At 37.0% G+C, this 18,536-nt stretch overlaps 1 protein-coding gene across 4 annotated transcripts in view; it reads left to right on the forward strand.

The window, feature by feature from the left end:
* The window catches only part of SLIT3 (slit guidance ligand 3), a 522,497-nt gene that overhangs the window by 13,880 nt on the left and 490,081 nt on the right, over positions 1–18,536 (forward strand). For 3 of the 4 annotated variants that reach the window (XM_068697690.1, XM_068697688.1, XM_068697686.1), the window contains exons 3-4: positions 13,073–13,144; positions 16,177–16,248. The exons of the other annotated variant lie outside the window; for it this stretch is intronic. In XM_068697690.1, coding sequence (XP_068553791.1) covers positions 13,073–13,144; positions 16,177–16,248 — 144 coding nt within the window. The remainder of the gene's footprint in view (positions 1–13,072; positions 13,145–16,176; positions 16,249–18,536) is intronic. 4 annotated transcript variants of the gene reach the window in all.

The following is an 18,536-nucleotide window of genomic DNA, read 5'->3' on the forward strand; positions in this document are numbered from 1 at the left end:
AATGTGTAAACATCTTGTTTTCTGCATATTAATAAATAATGTTTCCATACCAACTGTTTTGAAGTATTTTCCATATTTTATTTTGTGCTTTACTTTTAAAGTTTTCTGCCAAACCCCATCTAGCCCCAATGGTAAATCAACAAACCAGTGTTTTAATCTCTTCTGTGTGGAAAAGATAGACTCATTAGGGTTTGAAGGCACTTCAGGAGATCTCCTAGTCCAGCCTCCACTCAAAGCAAGGTCTCCATGAAATTCAGACTAGGCTTCTCAAGGCTTTGCCAAGCTGAGTCTTAAAAATCACAGGGCCTTTGTGCAACTCATTCTCCAGCTTAGCTGTCCTTATAGTAACAGGTTTTTGTTTATTTTTTATATAAACAGGTGGAATTTTCCTTGTTCCAGTTTACAATCATTGTGTCTTCTTCATCCTGTACCTTCATAAAGACCCTTGCTCCATCTTCTGAGAAGCCTCTCCTTAGTTATTGGAAGACTGGTATTCAGTCACCCCAATGCCTGCCCTTCTTCAAGATAAACAAGTTAAGCTTCCTTAGACTCATCATGTGTAGTCAAGTCTTGATCATTTCAGTGGTCTTCTGTTGGGCTTGGTGAAGTTTATTAGCATCTTTCTTGGACTGAGGGGTTCCAAAATGGACACAGTATTCCAGATGCACTTCAGACAGACAATATCCACCGTTTTCCCTCAATCCATAGAAGTTGCTTCAACATAGAAGGCAGTTAGGTTGTTCAAATCTGATTTAACCTTGGTAAATCTGTTGGCTATTTTTCCCTGTGCCCAGAAATTGCTTTCACTAGTATTTGCTCTATGATTTTTTCAGGGACCAAAGAGAGGCTGATGCTGACCATCCTGTACTTCACCGTACTGTTCTTTTTTTTTTTCCATTTTTTGAAGACAAATTGAGACTTTTCCTGTGTTAAAGATGGCACTGCAAGGTGGCACTTCATGAGACAGATCTCTCTGCACACCCAGATAGAAGCTATCTGTTCCCACTGGTCAGGATTTCTGAGGAGAGACTGAACTCAATCCTCTGCCACTACTGGTTATTCCACTCCTTGAAACTTGTGTTTCATCACTAAGACTTGAGAGTCTGTGTCCATGAAGACTGTCCTGCACCATCTCATTTACACTGGAGCTCAGTAGTGAGATGTGTTAAGCCAAGGTTGGCTTCTGATACACCTGCTCATTTTTCCCCAGTAGCTGGATGGAGTGTTGTTGTGCTGTTATTTCAGGTTGTATTGCACAGCATGTCCCCTGCAAGTCCCTTGAATTCTGAAAAATTGATTTCTGCTCTTCTGAATGTCAGTGCCTATGCACTTATCTTCCTCACACACCTCACTGTTTTGAACATCATTTTTCTGTGGTCACTCAAGCCAGAGATGCTACAGACTTATCACACCCCCAAACACCTCATCATTTGTGAGTGGTAGATCAGGAAAGCTTCACCCCTGGTTGGCCCATCTAGCATCTATGTTGAGAAATTGTCTGACGCTATCAAGAAAGCATCCTGACTTGTTCGCCTACTCTGTGCTGCCTTTCCAGCACATGTCACAGAGATTCAAGTCCCTTATAAGAACCAAGGCATGCGACCTGGAGGCTCCCTGTCATTGCTTAAAGAAGAGCGTTCTCTTATTCACCCTGTGTGCGTGGTTGGTAATGAAGTTCCACCATGATGTGTCTTTCACCTGTCCCCTAATCCAGGCTGGCACATCTCAGTGAGCTTCTCAACAAGTCTGTAAAGCACCTCCAGACTTTTGAGTTGATCCTCCTCACAAAGAGGAACCTCTCTTTCTGCTCTTCCTTGCTTCTCTTTGAGAACCCTTTATCATCAAACACAGGTGTGATGGCATGAGCTATTCCACCACATGCCGGTTATTCTGATGATGTATATCTGCATCTGTGACAAAAACTTTAGCTCTTCCTGCTTGTTTCACAAGGTTTGTATTTCTGTACTACTGCTTGAGGTTGGCCCTCTTTCAAGGTGTTTCATCCTTCCTGCAGACTGTCTGTCATGTACAGATGATGTGACCATGTGAGGTTTGGACTGGAAAGAGTAACTACAGAACTTTGGGGGAAAAGCAGAAGGACATGCAAGTATAAAACTTACTCTTAGAACATTATTCTGCCAGCATAATATTTTCTTTTTATATAATAAAATCTGCAAGCTATTATAATCAGTCAGGAGTTCCTGCAGTGTGGAACAAACGTATTTTCTTGAAGAAACTACTGAACTTAGCCCATCGTGGTGCTTTATGCAGGTCTCAGTTATGGCTTTAAATAGTAATCTACTCAATGGGGAATTTAGCCACTGCAGGAGCGTCAAAAAGGAATTATTCCTGAGTGTTTTTTAGCACCTATAGTTTGCCAAGTCCTTTTGTTTATTTTTATAAAGATGAGGACAGAAGTGTGTTGCCTGCAAGCAGTTCCAGATCATTTGGACTCTTAATGTGGGCTTTTAACCAAACACTACTGTAAAGGGCTTGATAATGGATAGTTTATGCCCAAGATCAGAGCACTTAACCTCTAAGATCAGTTTTCTCATTCCTTCAGACAGAAAGAAAACACTGTTTGAGTCATACCTGAGAGCCTTCTCTAATCTGAAGGAATCATCTGTTTTATTTTATTTTTTTATTTTTTTGAATTAAAAGCTGTATTGTGTAGGTGTGTTAAAGTAGGGTGAGCTGCAGCAGAATTTGTACTTCTCAGGTGTTGTGTGGCTATTCAGTTAACATTTAAAACTTTGTGGAGACTGAAACTATCCAATATCATACCTGTGGTACTACCCAACAAGAGCAATAAAATTATTAAATGTTGGATTGTAAAATTACAGTTATTCTGACTTTACAAGACTATCGAAGTGACTGGACCTCACTACTGCTGTGTTAACATACTCTGCATGATACTGGTATTACTGAAGCTATGTGGAATGTTCCTGAATCCTTTTAGGAACTGGTGGTTCTGGCAGGACTTGTTTTTTCTCTACTAATGTTCATCCACATATTACCTGCTCTTACTGTGGAGCAGAGAAGAGGGTCTCTATTCTCCTATCCTGTTGCTTTCTTTGTAGTTTCAGACTTCTGTAAGATCTCCCCATAACCCTTTATTAAAGTTGAACAAGTGCAGCTCCTTTAGCATGTGTTCATATGCCTTTATACTATTACCTCCTGATCATCGCAATGGCCCCTTGCTTTACTCACTCCAACATGTTAATGCCTTTTTTTTGTGCTGGAGAGCCTGCAACTGGATACAGTATGGCAGATTAACTTCCATAAATCCTGAATACAAGAGGTTAGTCAACTATTTCACCCTGCTGGCTATGATCTTACTATGACGGTCTGGTGTAGGGTGGCCTTCATTGCTGCAAGGGCACACTGCATACTCTTGTGTGGCCCACTGAGACTTTGAGATGCTTTTTTTATTTTATTTTTTTTTTGCAAAGCTGTTCCCTGGTCAGTCAGTGAGTAGCCTCTAAGTGTTGGAGGGACCAGGGACTTGTTTCCTCCTATGTACGTGACTTTTTTCCCCCTTATGAACTTAATGAGGATTCTGTCAGCCTAACTTTCTGACCTGTTTATGGTACACCTGAATTGAAGGCCCATCTTTCAGTGCCCTGACTGCTCCCCTTCATTTGATGCTGTCTGTGAACTTGTATGTACTCTGTTCCCTATAACATCTTTATTAAAGATTACTAAACGACATTGGCCCTACTATTGATTTCAAAGGGACACTACTAGGAACCAGCTGTTAAAAACCTTTTGCCCCCAATGGTCTAGCCAATTTACTTGCAGTTTATTATTCATTTATCTGATCAATTTAGATCTAAAAAAGAGTATGGGAGGCAGTCTTTCTGAAATCAAGGTAAAAACATCCTCTGTTCAATCACAGTTTGTGGAGCTAGTCATCTTGTCACATAAGGCAATTGAACGTGTTTTAGATGGCTCTGAGAATCCGTGCTGGCTCTTGCCCATGACCTTGTTCTTCATGTCTTTGAGTACGAAAAATATGAAGGAAAGAGTTGGTGACATAAAATGGAGTTCTTATGCTTCTTGAATTTGTACAGTGGAAACAACTAGCAAGAGAGCTAGCTATCTCTAGCTATTTCAACCGTGCAGGATGTTTCTCAAGGAAAATGAAAAGTATGTGTATCGCGCTTATTTTAGAAGTGTAGAACGCCTTTAAACTTTATTGTAGAGGGAAATATTTAGAGAATATATCAGTCTTCCCAGAAGTCAGTCAATAAATATTTTTCTCATGCACATTTAAGAAGTGAACTGTTTCTGTTTTAGAAAGAAAAAATAGCTTAATTCTATTTATATAGAAGTGGAGTGTATTATCTTCTCTTTAGTAACAACAAGAAAAGATAGCAGCTGAACAGGATTTTGATTTTTTTTTTTTTGGTCTTTCTCTTCACAAGTGAAGTTTATACTTGCCCAAGTGTTTTGGGAATTAATGGATTTTGTAGATTTCATAAAATCTGGTCCTAGGTCTTTATTTCCTGCATTGCATAAGTTGAGATGGAAATATGCTAAATCAGAAGATATGCAGATTTTGCTGCCAGAGGGCTTCAGGGTAATGTTATAATTGAGTAGTTTATCATAGTAACTTTGAAGTTCTTGGACTGAAGGCATGAGAAAATTGCCAAGTGCTTTCCATAGGGAATTGTAGTCATTTAAGGTTAAGAGGCTAGTGGCAGTCCATATCCATTAAAGACAAATTAACTCCGTAGCAGGAATTCTGGAAAATAGGGTGAAAACAAAACAAACAAACAAACAAAAAACATAACGGGTGTGTAAAGACTGAAAAGGATAGCCAGTAACACATGTAGAAGAAATGGATACATCTACAGATGGGAAAGGGTTTTTCCCTTTTTATTGTGTACGGTGCTAGTGTGTTCCCAAATTAAGAACGAAAGTACTCATAGAGAGAGAAGGGCTTTACTGAAGAGCCTTTTGCCTCCAACCCTACAGGTAGCTTTGATTAAATAAATAAATAAATAAATAAAATCAAGAACTCCTCTTGGTTTTAAGCTTCTAGAATGCAGTAGGCATCCAAGTGAATGGTTAACTTACCTGTGAAACTGCAAGTTTCCTCTACTTCAGGTGGTGTGTGTTTGTGTTCACAGTTACCTTGCAAAGTGAATGGGGGTTGGGAAAACAAATCAAACAGGAAAATTTTCAAGGGATGACTCAGCTGTCATTCTAGCAGGTGTTTTGGATTGACCAAGTCCTTTAGCAATGTAATGGCAAAACAATGAAGGCCTTGTTTCCATAGATTGTGTGATGCTTGAGTTATTTGCAAGTATTGGGCTAATGTAAGATATCAGTAACTCTTGAGATTCAGGAATATGGATTGAATTGTTATCACTAGAATTTTACTTTCCACATTTTGAATATCTTATTGCCAAGTTGATTTACCATGTGAAGTGCATCCCTTGGACTACATTACAAATGGAAAAAAAATAATAAGGACTATGGGCTATACCCTTAATAGTGTCACTCTTAAATTCAAAGATAAATTATTTTTCTTCTGTTAACAGAAGTTCCAGAAGTTCATGAATTATGTTCTAGTTGAAGTTTGTTTTGATGTGAGTGCTAGATGGCATATTAACTCCTTTCCTTTCTGGTTCTTAGGAAAATTCATTTAATGCTTTTTGGATCACATGGAGCATTGGTTTAATGACATTTTTTTTTGAGAGTATTGGGTTTCTTGGTGATTTGTTTATCACAAATATGACACAAGTATCTATATATTTGAGCTGATATGTGGAAGCCACATTGAATACTTTTCAGGAACAGAACTAGATTTTGGATTAGAGGTTCTATGACTAGAAATTACTTACCTATATTTGAAGAAGCTGGATAGCAATGAATCCTAGTTCTGTGTAACTTGGTTGAGAGCAGTCTTCTGAAGTGTGTCACAATTTTTCTAAAATACAGTATGCAGTATCTCTACTGCTTTTATTGAATTCTTTATTAATATAAACAGGAAAACATCTGAGGGCTTGAATGAAGTTGCAGTTGTTGCTCTAGCTTCCCTTCTCTTTGTATAGCAAGTTATTTTCACTTTTTTGTGTATTTTTATTTTATGCCAAGTCTTCCCAGGTTAAAGGCAAATGGATTAATAAATATTTTTCAAAAAAAATTCCCATATAGGACTTGTATTTAACACTAAGATGCAAAATCAGGTATTGACGTGAAGTTACCTAATATCAGAGATGATCTTCAGTTTTGTTGTTAAGAATATCACTGTGTTTGCCAGTCTGCTACCTCAGAGTTTTCTGAAAGAGAGGATAACTCTGTTGTGCTGGTATCTTTATGGACAATGAATAGCTTTCACCAAATGAAATAATTGGTTTTCTTCTGGAAAGATAATTAAATTTTAAGCAACTTCTTTTCTGACCAAGAGTGAACAGGATTAGGCCTGGCAATTGGTTATTTTCTATATCAGAAGAAATAGTACCTTAGAAAAATTCTTTGAGTAGAAGCTAGCCTTAAAGCAAATGTTCCACTTGCAGCAAGACCATCAGGTCAAGAGGCTTTCATGTACCTGTTGTGGTAGTTTTACTCAGTTGGACAGCCGGGTTCCACCACGGCAGCTCTCACTCCCTTCTCAAAGGGAAAACAGGGGAATGGGGGTTGTGGTCAGTCTATAGTACTCTCGCTAACTCTCTTCCCATGTGCTGTGGGGTCCCTCCCACAGGATGCCATCCTTCCTGAACTGATCCTGCATGGGCTTTCTCACAGGCAGAAGCTCTTCAAGAACTGCTCCAGATTTGGGTCTGTACCTCAGGGTCCATCCCTCAGGAGCAAACTGCTTCAACCTGGCTCCCCCACGGGCAGCAGCTCCTGCCAGGTCACCTGCTCCTGTATGGGCTCCTCTCTATGGGCTGCAGGTCTGGCCTGGAATCTGCTCCAGCAGGGGTCTTCCACAGGCGGCAGCCTCTGTCAGTGCAGGTAAACCTGCTCCACCGTGGTACCCCATGGGCTGCAGGGGGACAGCCTGCTTCACCATGGTACTCACCACAGGCCGCACGGGACTTCTTCTCCAGCACCTGGAGCACCTCTCCTCCTTTTTCACTGATCTTGGCACCTGCAAGGCTGTTTCTTACTCCTCTCTCTCTCCCAGCTGCTGTGTAGCAAAGTGTTTTTTTTTTTTTTTTTTTTTTTTTTTTTCCCTGTTTTAAATACTCTTCCACAGAGGTGCAAACAACATCACTTATTGGCCTGTCTCTGGTCAGGAGCAGGGCCCTTATCTAATGTGGGACATCTGAATTCTTCTTGCAGAAGCTACCCCTGTGGCCCCACCGCTACCAAAACCTTGCCACACCTGTGAACTTGTACAGTGCCCATAGCTGTAGTTCACAGGCTTAATAAAAAGAAGAGAAAAACAACAACAACAATAAAAAAAAAATGGTTACAAGTTGCACTGAGGACTAACCATTTCTTACCATTTAATAAGACTTGATTTTGACACTGGGATCTCTGTTTTTTATTCTGTGTACCTAGAAGGCATAGGTCAGCAACCAGAACTAGCTTCAAAATCAACAATTTAATTAAAAATAATAATTTTATATATATATATATATATATGCTACATAGACATAGTCTAGGAAGAAATGAGAAGGAATTAAGTTGGGGATTCACCTGGATATATTCAAGATACACAACTATGATGAGAGATGAAATTTTGGATTACTTTAGAGACTAAAATCAAGAAGCAAATTGACAGTTGAGTAATAGGAACTTGCTAAAATATGGAAGTGTTTATTGAATTTTTGCATCCTTGTGTATATAAGGATTTTGTATGTATGAGGTCAAGAGTAGGTGTTGGGAGGACAAATGTCTAGGCATTTTGGAAGTGCTGGGTGGCTCAGAAGAATAATTGTCAACTGAAATTGAAGTGATGTATCAAGAGGAAGTCTATCTAGCACTTCTGGTGCTGTTGGAAGCCACATAGTGGCACGCTCCAGAGAGTTTTGGAGACTCCTGAAAATATTTAAATGTCTGGCTAAGTTCATCAGATTGTCTTGAGAGAAGAATGAAAGATGAAGCAATTCAGAGGAATTCCTGCTATGTAGAGGGATGTGCTCCAGTTGCTCCAAATGTCCCTGTTTGTAATAAGTGTATACATTGTGTAACTTAGTCGTCATCATCTACAAAATATGTATTGAATTAAATTGTTATTAGAACATAGCAGGACATGTTTATGAGTAAGGCTTCCTTTAATAGTTCAGTCTGAACTCACTTTCAGTAAGTGAAGCCTTGTACAATTCTAGTCCAATTCATATTTCTACTCCCACTGAAGTAATTGCTTCCATATCTGTTTTCTTAAAGCTGCCACTACACCTGCATTGTCTTTAGCATACTTTATGCTAAAAAGAAAAATAGTTTGACAACAGAGACTTAATATCAAAAGCTCCAGGCTCTTTTCATTTTAATGAGTGCCGTCAACTGATCTGATGCCAGACCAGAAGAGATCTATCTTTCATAATGGTGTTTTCTTAGATTTGTTTGGAACGATATTATATGAATGTGAAATGACAAAGAGTTGCAGCTGGGCTGGTATATGCATGGGGCAAGATCGAGATTTTGAGTAAGATCTAAGATCCTCTTGGCCCCACAGAATATGCAAAATTCAGGAATTTTGCACAATAAGCATTTAATTTAGAATGAATGTATCTGCAGATAGGTACTTGCTTAAGCTAAATATAAATCAAATTCACCTTTGCATAATAATTTTTTTCCATGTCTTTGATCCAAACCATTTCTTTTCAAAGCTGGTTGTGTGTTTGCTTCCAACAATTCCTATGAACCATGGCGTATTTGAAAGTCAACCAAGATTAGATGTTAAGGTTTAGCTTTTTGTAGTTGAAACCCACTAGTGGTCTCATAATCAGCTGGCAAACTTTTATAAAGGAAATATAAAATATTAAGTTGCCCACAAATACCGGCTGTAAACCACTGAAGTCTGCAATAGTTCAATAACTTCACAGTAACAAAGTTTAATTGACTCATACAGTAACTTGTGGCAATGGGCTTTTTTTTTTTTTTTTTCCCCTCAGCAGTGCTAGACCTACTCTGAACAGGAGGAGGAAGTGTTACATAGTAGTACATCAGGGCTTTAGCCTGTTTTTCCTCAAATGGCAGACAAGCCTCGAGGGAGAGCTTGCTGGAACAGGTAAATGCTATGATGGCAAATACAGCTTTTTAAAGCAGAGGAGGCAGTTATCAATAAAATCCAAATTGGCTTAAGGAAAGTGAACTTCATGAAGAAACATTCTGTTAAAATTAGAGAATTGTCCAAGTAACTTTACTTACAGAAATGGATACTTTATCTTAGCTGCTGATGTTCAGAAGGCTTTAATGGAACGGTTGATATTATGTGTATGGTATAGGCTGTGTCAGTCTGCAGGAGTGGAATAAACAGCAATCTCAATATATCTATATTGATCAAAGAATGTTTAACAAAGTCTTTCTCAGCATAGAGGGGTGCAGAACTCACTGGGAGGAGCATGCTGAGTAGCAGGAGTGCTCTCAGGGCTGAAAAAAGAGATGGATGGAGCTCTTGTGGGGTATCAGGCTCAGACTTGAAGGGGAAAAAACTGCTTTGTATGTGTGACAGGAATGACACTGCGTACAGGTGTTCAGGCTGAGTAAATGTGCTATGCTGAGAAATGAGGCTTACCAAAATAGGCAAAAAAGTGGGTCGCTGACCCTGTTGATGTGTGTACCTCTTAGCTGGCAATTGGAGAATTCTGAGCAGCTGCATGCTGTGTTTTGGTAGAATGTTTCCGAGACAGAGGCAAGGAAAAACTTCTGACGGAATGACATAAAAAGCAGAGGGGAAACAACATGCAAATAAACCATGAAGCTATTTATGTGTTGCTTACTTCAGAGTTAATTCTTCTCAGTGATTTTTGTTGTCAGGTCACCCTGGTGCACCAGTGAGTAGTTAATGATGCACCAGGGTAGAGGAACTGAGCTGGGAGCCCAGAGGAAATCAAGCTGGAAAATCTGAAAAATGTAGGCAGTGACTGAAAGGTATTACCCATGAAGAGTGATTCAGTGTTTCTTACATACAGTGAAAGTGTCCTGTAATTTTTTTTGTTGTTTGTTTTTGTTTTTTTCTCTCCCCAAAACAGGTATTTTCTTAAATATGATCAACCTAGGTCTGTCAAAGATAATGTTTCTTTTATTTTTTTTCTTGTAGTTAAAATATAGGGATTCTCCCCACACCCACATTGGTTTGCATCTAGGATTTAGGGAAAACATGAGGAAAACAATCATGTATGTTTACAAATATGAGGCGTTATTTTCTCTAACAAATGAGTACAATTACCTCTGCTAATCTAAATATTTAAGTTTTTGATAAACGAAGGATAGTGTTCATATTAGAAGAAACTTTGTTTTCATGGTTAGGAGGAGTTGGGAAACATGGTAGGTATGCTAAGAAATCAGTTCCGTTTCTTCTCTGAATGTTGAAAATGTACCTTTCAATGAGCTTAAATTTACAAATTTGTAACTGCCTTTTCTTTGAGATTCACAGCAGAAAAAAATTGCATTAGTTACCATGACAATTACCTTTCATTTAATGGCTTAATTCTTAATGTCAGTGGAGGAAAAAAAAAAAAAAAGATTGATTCAAGGTACATAATTTTATTATTTTTTTCTTGAACACTCACATATTTCTTATTAGTATTGCATCTATCCCACTAATAGGGTCTGATGTGAGGTGAAAGAGGACTGGCTTAGGTAGCAGCCATGTTGGAGGGCTTGTATGGAATTGTATGTGTGCTGGAAAATTACTGGAAGTTGTGCCAGGCAGGAGGCAGGAAATTTTTTTTATTTTATTTTTTTAGTACCTGTAGGAGGGTATATGAAAGATTGCAAATCATTTAGCTCTCCTCAACACTTTGAGAGCTTTCTTATTTTGTCTGTAGTATTACTTGTCAGGCACTTAAAAGCCATCCAAGGACAGCTATCTAGGCAGCCTCTTTCAGAATACAAAGGTGACGGTTGAGGCATTCATGGGAGTTCTGAGTTCTGCCCCTTCCTTGGACTCTTTTTTGTACCTACAGAACTAATAACTTGAAACAGTACTTAAGAACATCTACCTATGTTTCAGAAAATATTTCATGGTCGAGGTTTGAGATGATTGTGAAATGTACTTAAAAATAATAGTTACCTTCTTGTTGAATCTTATTAGAAATTGAAAAGAAGAAATTTAAATGTAAGAAATTTAAAATTCGAGAAGAAAAATAATGCAAATTAATGCAGGAACTATGGTAAAATTGAATTTCTTCAGATCAGTCCGTACTTCCTGTTGTGAACTTGTGATGTCATTGTCTTTTAACAAATCAACATCTAGCCCCATGACTAGTTTTTCATCTTAGATTATTTTCATGCAGTGGCACTAGACAACAAAATTTATTGGAATGTTATTGCTTACCATCTCATGGTCTTTAGAAAGCTACCCAGTGCTTTATTGGCCTGAGAAGTGTTAACCCAAATGCTTGCTTTTTTAAATATATTTATCAGCTTTTTACTAGGCATAAAATGTGACTCAGAAGAAGAAAAAAATACTCCAGTATTAAAAAAAATAATAATAATACTTTTTAAGAAGGATTCTTTTATCTAGGAAAATCTGACTATAAATTTGTGTTGTTACACTGGAGAAGTACCTGTTTTAGTTCTAAGTTTGCTGAATATTGCTTATTTTAAAATATGCATGGTTGAATATGAGGAAAAAAGGCTAGCTGTTTGTCTTGGCCCTGGTGGTTATCACTAGATTGATTTACTCCATCTGTACTGGGGGAAAAAAAAGGCAAAACAACTAAAAGTGTTTTTTTTTTGTTGTTTTTTTTTGTTGTTGTTGTTGTTTTTTTTTTGGGGGGGGGGGGAAGGGGGTAGGTTCCTGGTCAAGGCAAATCCAGGAGTCAAGACAACATATGATATAGTGCACCAATATCAGCAGGTGCTGTTTTGAAGAAAAAGAAGACACCTAACCAGTCCTCTGAAATGACAGAAAGACTTTATATTGGGAAATGAGGAGTTAGGCTCAGTTGTTATGACTGTCAGAAAAAATGGTTGTAGTGTAGTGAGACTTAGCCTTAAGCACAGAACTAATCTTGCAAGAAGGATTGATTTATGAATTCCTTTATCTTCATTTTGATTCAATTTTGATTTAAGTAGAATTTGTCTTAGAAGCAAACACTATTTTATTTGGATATTTAGTCTATCAAGATACAAGTTTAAGTGTGAAATTCTTTTGTATTTTTGGTGTGCTCACTCCAAAGAAAAGCAGACAGCTCAAGGTCTGCTTACAATGCTTTTTCCTGTTGCGGAAAAAATACCGGTTACTTATTAATTTGGAATCTAGAGCATAAATTAGCACACATTGAAACAGTGCAGGAGGTAATACTTGTTTAAGTGACTACATGAGGAAAATGTGTTGTCGCATAGCATGTGTGTCATAAAATTGAAAGTTCAAGTAAAGACAGAAGACACAAATTGGCAAGTTCTGATTAACATAGGAAACAGGTCAGTGTGATCAACGCTTTTTCAAACAGTGATAACACTTCACTGGTTATCTTCTGATAACCAGCATTTCCAAAAAAGAGCTGCCTAAATAGGATGCTGCGTTTGGCAGGGAGCTGTTCTAAAACTTGGCAAATCTTCCAGTCATTTGGGTGACACCACGCCTCCACTAACCAAAGCTGGTAGTTCTGTGCTCAGGCTCTACAGCAGCTTCTGCAGCAGGCTAGACTCAAGCAGGCTTAGTACAACTCTAGAGCCCAATTTTAATTTTTGGGGCAGAGTGCTGCATTTCAGCTGTGTTGTACAGATTGGGTCTTGAATTAAAAGATTGTAGTCTTGAGGAATAAGTAGATGATGAGCAGATCATACACTTATCAGCAGATCATATACTTATAATGGAAGCATGAGTTTGTACAATTTGAACAGCTGATAGATGGTGCACTGATGGAGATAATTTCTCCTAACAGAATTTGGATGTTGGTTACTGTGTCTGAATGTTGTGTTTGTTTTTTTCCCCCTCCAGTGATCTAGAAAAAAATAATATCACAAGAATCACAAAGATGGACTTCGCAGGGCTGAAGAATCTCCGTGTCTTGTGAGTATAACACAAAACTTAACTTTCTTGAAAAGACTATTTTGGGTTGCTAGTACTAAGGATGATCATATGTTAGTAATTTCTGTACATTATTCAGTTAGTGGTATTTTAAACCAGGCAACTGGAACAGTTTGTGATGTGAAAAAAAATTTAGTTCCATGTTGAAGTCCAAATGCCATTTCAGAGCTGTTTAATTGTGTTTCTTACTAGCTTTTAACAAGTACTGTGAAGTGGACTAAAATTCTTACCACTTATGTATGAATAAATTGTATTGGAACACCAGCAAGTAGGACTTGCAGATTTTGTCGACTTTAATAGTGCTTTCGCAGAAGATTAAGCATAAAATATTTGATAGCTGTAAAAGTTGTACACGAGGAAACCTATGAATTCTTTTAGTCCAGTATGAAGTAACAAATGCAAAAAAAAATAGATAGTTCTGTCTCTTGTTCTAGAATTATCATTCAAGAGCTCAAGTGTGCTTCTAAATAGGCCTTGAAAATCAAAAGGCAAAAACATCAATCTACATATTGCCCCTTACCTAGTAGTGACTACATTCTGTGCAGTTGTTATCTAGTTCACTGGAAGTATTTTACTAAACTGTTGCAAATTCCAGGTTGTAGTAATCAAGGCAAAAACCTAATCTTGAGTTAGTTCCAGCACTGTGAGAGTCAGGTTGGTTTTATTGTTCTATGGACCCCTTTACTGAAATAGCTATCAGAAGATCAAGACACAAATCTGCCTGCACTCCCTGAAAATTTCTATTTATGTTTCTTGAGATTGCCTTCTGCAGCTAGTATTTTCCTTTAAGTATCTTCTTGTAAAATAAGTCCTTAAAACTGTAATGATGAATTGTTACATTAATTTAGGGAAAATTCAATTAATAAATTCCCTGAATCCTGTCAGGGATAAGACAAGTCTTTTCTGCTGCTACCTAAGCACTTTCGAACCAAGAAAGCATTTCTAACCTTTTATTCTAATCTTCTGGTCTTGCATCATTTCTAAACTTCTATTGGAAGATTCCTCTTTTCCATAGCATTTCCCTAACCTCTATCAGTGGAATCATTTAGATTTCTTTGGCTCCAATCCCAGCTGCCAATACCATTTTGGAAGTCTGTATTATAATTCTGTTTAGAAGTACTATCATTAATGTCCGTAGTTGGTTTGGTAGTGTTTTTTCTACTATCTTTACTGTCAGACATTGCCTAATGTCACTGCAGTCACTTACCCTGGATGTCCTTAACAAGAAGCGAAATATGCAACTGCAGTTATTTGAATTTTTTGCTCTGTGCTCATTTCAGATTTATGTAGCATGTTCAACTATTATGAATGGTGACTGGTGTTTGCCACACAAGTCATTAGGAATAAAAGCAGAACTTGCCTATAAGAAAATCTGTATTTGTATTGTTTTTGTCTTGTGGTATATGAAGACTCCCTGAAACCTAAGATGTGCCATTTCAGCATTTGCTTGCATAAATATTTTTGATCATTGTCAATGTATTTTCCTTTTCCATGTTCCTGTTGTATCTGGAACATGTATGTAGGTGTTTTTTGTTTTGTTTGTTTTTCTCCTTGCAGTTTGTGCAGCTTAACATCTGGTCTCTGTAAATCCTTCAGATTTTTAATAAATTTTCTGAACTTTCTCTATGGTCCCCTAGTAACTCTGGCTATTCTACATTACTCACCCCTCCTTTTTCCCCTCCCTATTTTCCCCCCATATGTGATATGGGGGGGGGGGGTAGTGGGAAGAGCAGAAATGTGTGACCTGACCCAGAGCTCCCAAACAGGTGGTCTGGTCTTGTCTTCAGACATCACAGTGAGGAGAACTATTTATATGATGAATGAACTAGATGATGGCAGAGTGGTCCAACTGAAAAAAGCTTCCCATCTCAACCTGACAACATAAATGCAAAGTACTCCATTGCATACCTTGTTCTTTCATACCTTCTAACTGCATATTTTTCCCTCTCTTCCTTTGAGGAACACAGTATGTTTTCATGTTTTTTCATTTTTATTTTTTGGTTTTCGTAGTTGTAGATTCTTGCTGTCTGTCCTCACAACTGCAATCCACTTGAATGACTCTGAGAATCCTCATAGGATTGGATGCAAAGGAGTGGCTGCTGGAGAGGAGTGCTTTTACACTAGTCATCGCTCAAACCAGACTTATTGTATATTGTTATTTATGTGTTTTTAGCTAAAACCACCTAAAATATTCAGAAGGCTAAGAGATTTAGTCCATTCTGTTATCTGAGTGCTCTCACAGAAGCAGGGAATGGGTGTGTGCTGGAAGGCAGCACTGAGAGAGAAAAAAGTTGGCTTAAATGGAAATATTGGTGTATCTGTGCCCTTTTACTTACAAAGAGCACTTCTGCTGTGTGAATGAGTAGTCATTTCCTCCACAGTGTAAATCAAAGAGAAGTCAGTCGCCATTGTTTATTACTTATCCTTGCCTCAGCCTTAGAGGGTGAAGAAAAGCAGAGTCCCACACAGTGGAAGCCTGGGAGCTTTCCATTACATTATTACACCTGTTGTACAATGGGACTGTATACAGCTGTCACATGTAGCTGGTATGGCTGTATTTCTGGTGAGGCTGAACTGCTTTGGTTTGTTTACAAGTGGTTTACTCTAAAGCAGACCTGAAGTCTTGGCAGAACATAAAGACTGGACAAAAAATGTTTACGTTGATTTTTCTGCTATTGACTACCTACAGGTAGTCAGTCATTTCTCCTCAATTACAAAAGCCAAGAGTAGGGGACTGAGGATGTAACAATCAGTCCCTAAACCAACATCTTTCTGAGCATTGTGGTTACAAAAGTTTTTGAACAAAATGCGTATCAAATCTGGGAGTCAGGAGGCAATTTTTAATTAGCTTGCTGTTAGTGACCAAGAGAGTGCTTTTCGGTCTAGAATTTTCACAATCTCTAATTAAAAGTTTTACTATTGCATCCATGAAAACCACCTTTATAACATATGTGTGGAGTGAGGAAACTTTTATTCTTTTGTCTTAAAATTTACGTGTGTTTCTGGAATTGCAGACACTTGGAAGAAAATCAGATCAGTGTGATAGAACGTGGAGCATTTCAAGATTTAAAGCAACTCGAGCGACTGTAAGTACCTCAATTTAAATACTTAAATAAAAATGCCATGCTTTTCTACATCGCTTTAGATGATTATTATATTTAATGATTAAAAACTGGACTTGCTTTAAAAACAAAAAAAGGCAAAAGCAAAAAAAAAAAAAAGAAAAAGGGAGGGGGTACTTACCTGAATTTGAATATGCTCTTAAACACAGTTGGCTTTATATTGAATCATAGGTCATGCTTGAAATAAAATGTGCAACTGCTCACCGAGAAAATAGAACCATCATTGATACTAGAATCTTAACGCTATTAAAAGAACAGTATTTGAGCAACTTTTATAACTGATATATAGGTGAAGAAAACTTTGTTCATAATAATGATTATTTGTACAGTGAATTAAAATATAAAAATCATCACTAATGAGTTACAATTGTCCTTAAGGTTTAAGAACCAGAGTATTTGTAGAATTTACTTTGAAATTAATTTTTTTATTATCTTGATTTAATTTCAAGTTGCACAATGCCACTGATACCAGTAGGTTCCAGGATATCATACTAGACTGAGAAAATTAGAGTGTAGATATCTTCTACTTTTGATAGCAATCAAAAGTAAACACTAGTGAATATAAAAGCTCTCTTAATGCAAAATCCAACTCATAGAAAACTACTAGTCTTGTAAGAGTGCAATCATTAATATCAGTAAGTGCAAAAGTAATGCTATATCAAATTGCTACTCTTTGTCAGAGTATAATGTTCAGCATTGTCATGAAGCTAGGTTAATTTTGCCAGCTTATAGTGAGAGCTGAACAATGTTTCTGTAATGCTGAAATACTTTGGGGAATTACTCTTTGTTAGGTGAGTAGAAAGAAATCACATGCTGGTTTGGAATGCTTTTTTGTTAAAACAGAGAACCAGATTTGTTTTTATGCTTGATTATCTGCAAGGCATTTACTGTAGAACTTGGCATTTTTAAACTTTTTTTTTTTTTTTTTTTTTTTTTTTTTCCCAAAGTAGTTTTTAAGAGTGAAGTTCCCATTAACAATTGTGCAAGACAACTTTGGGGTATGGAGCATATGTTGTACTAAAACTGTTTCAGATGATCTCAAGATTAAACTTGCATTTAAGTTGTTAATCAACTAGTGTTCTGATCTTTTAAAATGGTTTAAAATGGTAAATGGCTTTTAAAATGGTAAAGATCATTTTTAAATGATCTTTAAAATTCAGGATTCAGCTCACTTTATACAATAAGGGAGCTGAGTTTTAAATTCTGATTATAAGCTACTCATCCAGTTTCTGATACCTGTATTCCATTTAGAAAGCACTTTCAGGTCTCGAGTTATGCCATGGCTGACTTATTTCACGGTTCTTGGGAACAATAAAAGAAAATTCATGTTGTAGTTTTCCCAAATTAAGCATTTTGTGATGCTGTAGAAAACATTTTTTTAATTTTTTTTTTTCAGATTTAGGTCATCTTAGATAAAGATAGATTTAGTGAAACTAAAAAATGTGTTTTGAAAAAAATCTGGGAGACAAACTAGCTATCTGTAACCAGAAATTATGAATACTCAAGACTTCTCTTAATGTGTTGCTTTTCTGTAGAGCCTTCTCTGTTAGCAAATGAGCATAATGTATCTTGTGAAACCAGAAGTTAGGAAATATGATACCTTTAATAGCATCTGCTCAAGTATGTGATGTTTGAAAGTCTCTCTTTCTCTCTTTTTTTTTTTTTTCTTTTTTTCCTGTGCAAACTCTTAACTTGTCCAGTTAAACATACTGCATTTCTGCTTCTCTTTTTGGATTGCCTGTCATTAAAATATTTCCTAAATGAATGTTGTATGAAAGGGAGGGCTGGAAACATACAACGTTTTGGTATTTTAGCTTAAATCATTTTTAGGACATAACTATAAATCTGTTTTTTTCTTTCTTTCCTTTTTTTTTTTTTTTTTTTTTTTTTGCTATGAGTCAGTAGGCTTTGGAGAATGAACTGTGGAAAGTTTGGCATAACTTATAACAGCTAAATTGCAACATTTTAGGTAATATTAAAGCTATTTTATTAAGTATTGTCAAACATTACAAAACATTAATGAAGAAAGTATGATGGTTGAATAAAAACTGGCATTTTTCCATTTAATTTCTTTCAAATAACAAATAAAAATTGCATATATTGCTTCAATTTTGGAATAACATTCGTTTTTGATCTGTTGAAGTGGATGCAAAAGTAATCACTAAGTTTTTTTTAAAACAAAGCAGCTGTATTGGGCCAGACTTTAAAAAACAGGAGTAATTTCTCTTTTTGGCATATATATATATATATAT

Source organism: Anas acuta, chromosome 14 (genome assembly GCF_963932015.1).
Source record: "Anas acuta chromosome 14, bAnaAcu1.1, whole genome shotgun sequence".
Classification (NCBI taxonomy): Eukaryota; Metazoa; Chordata; class Aves; order Anseriformes; family Anatidae; genus Anas; species Anas acuta.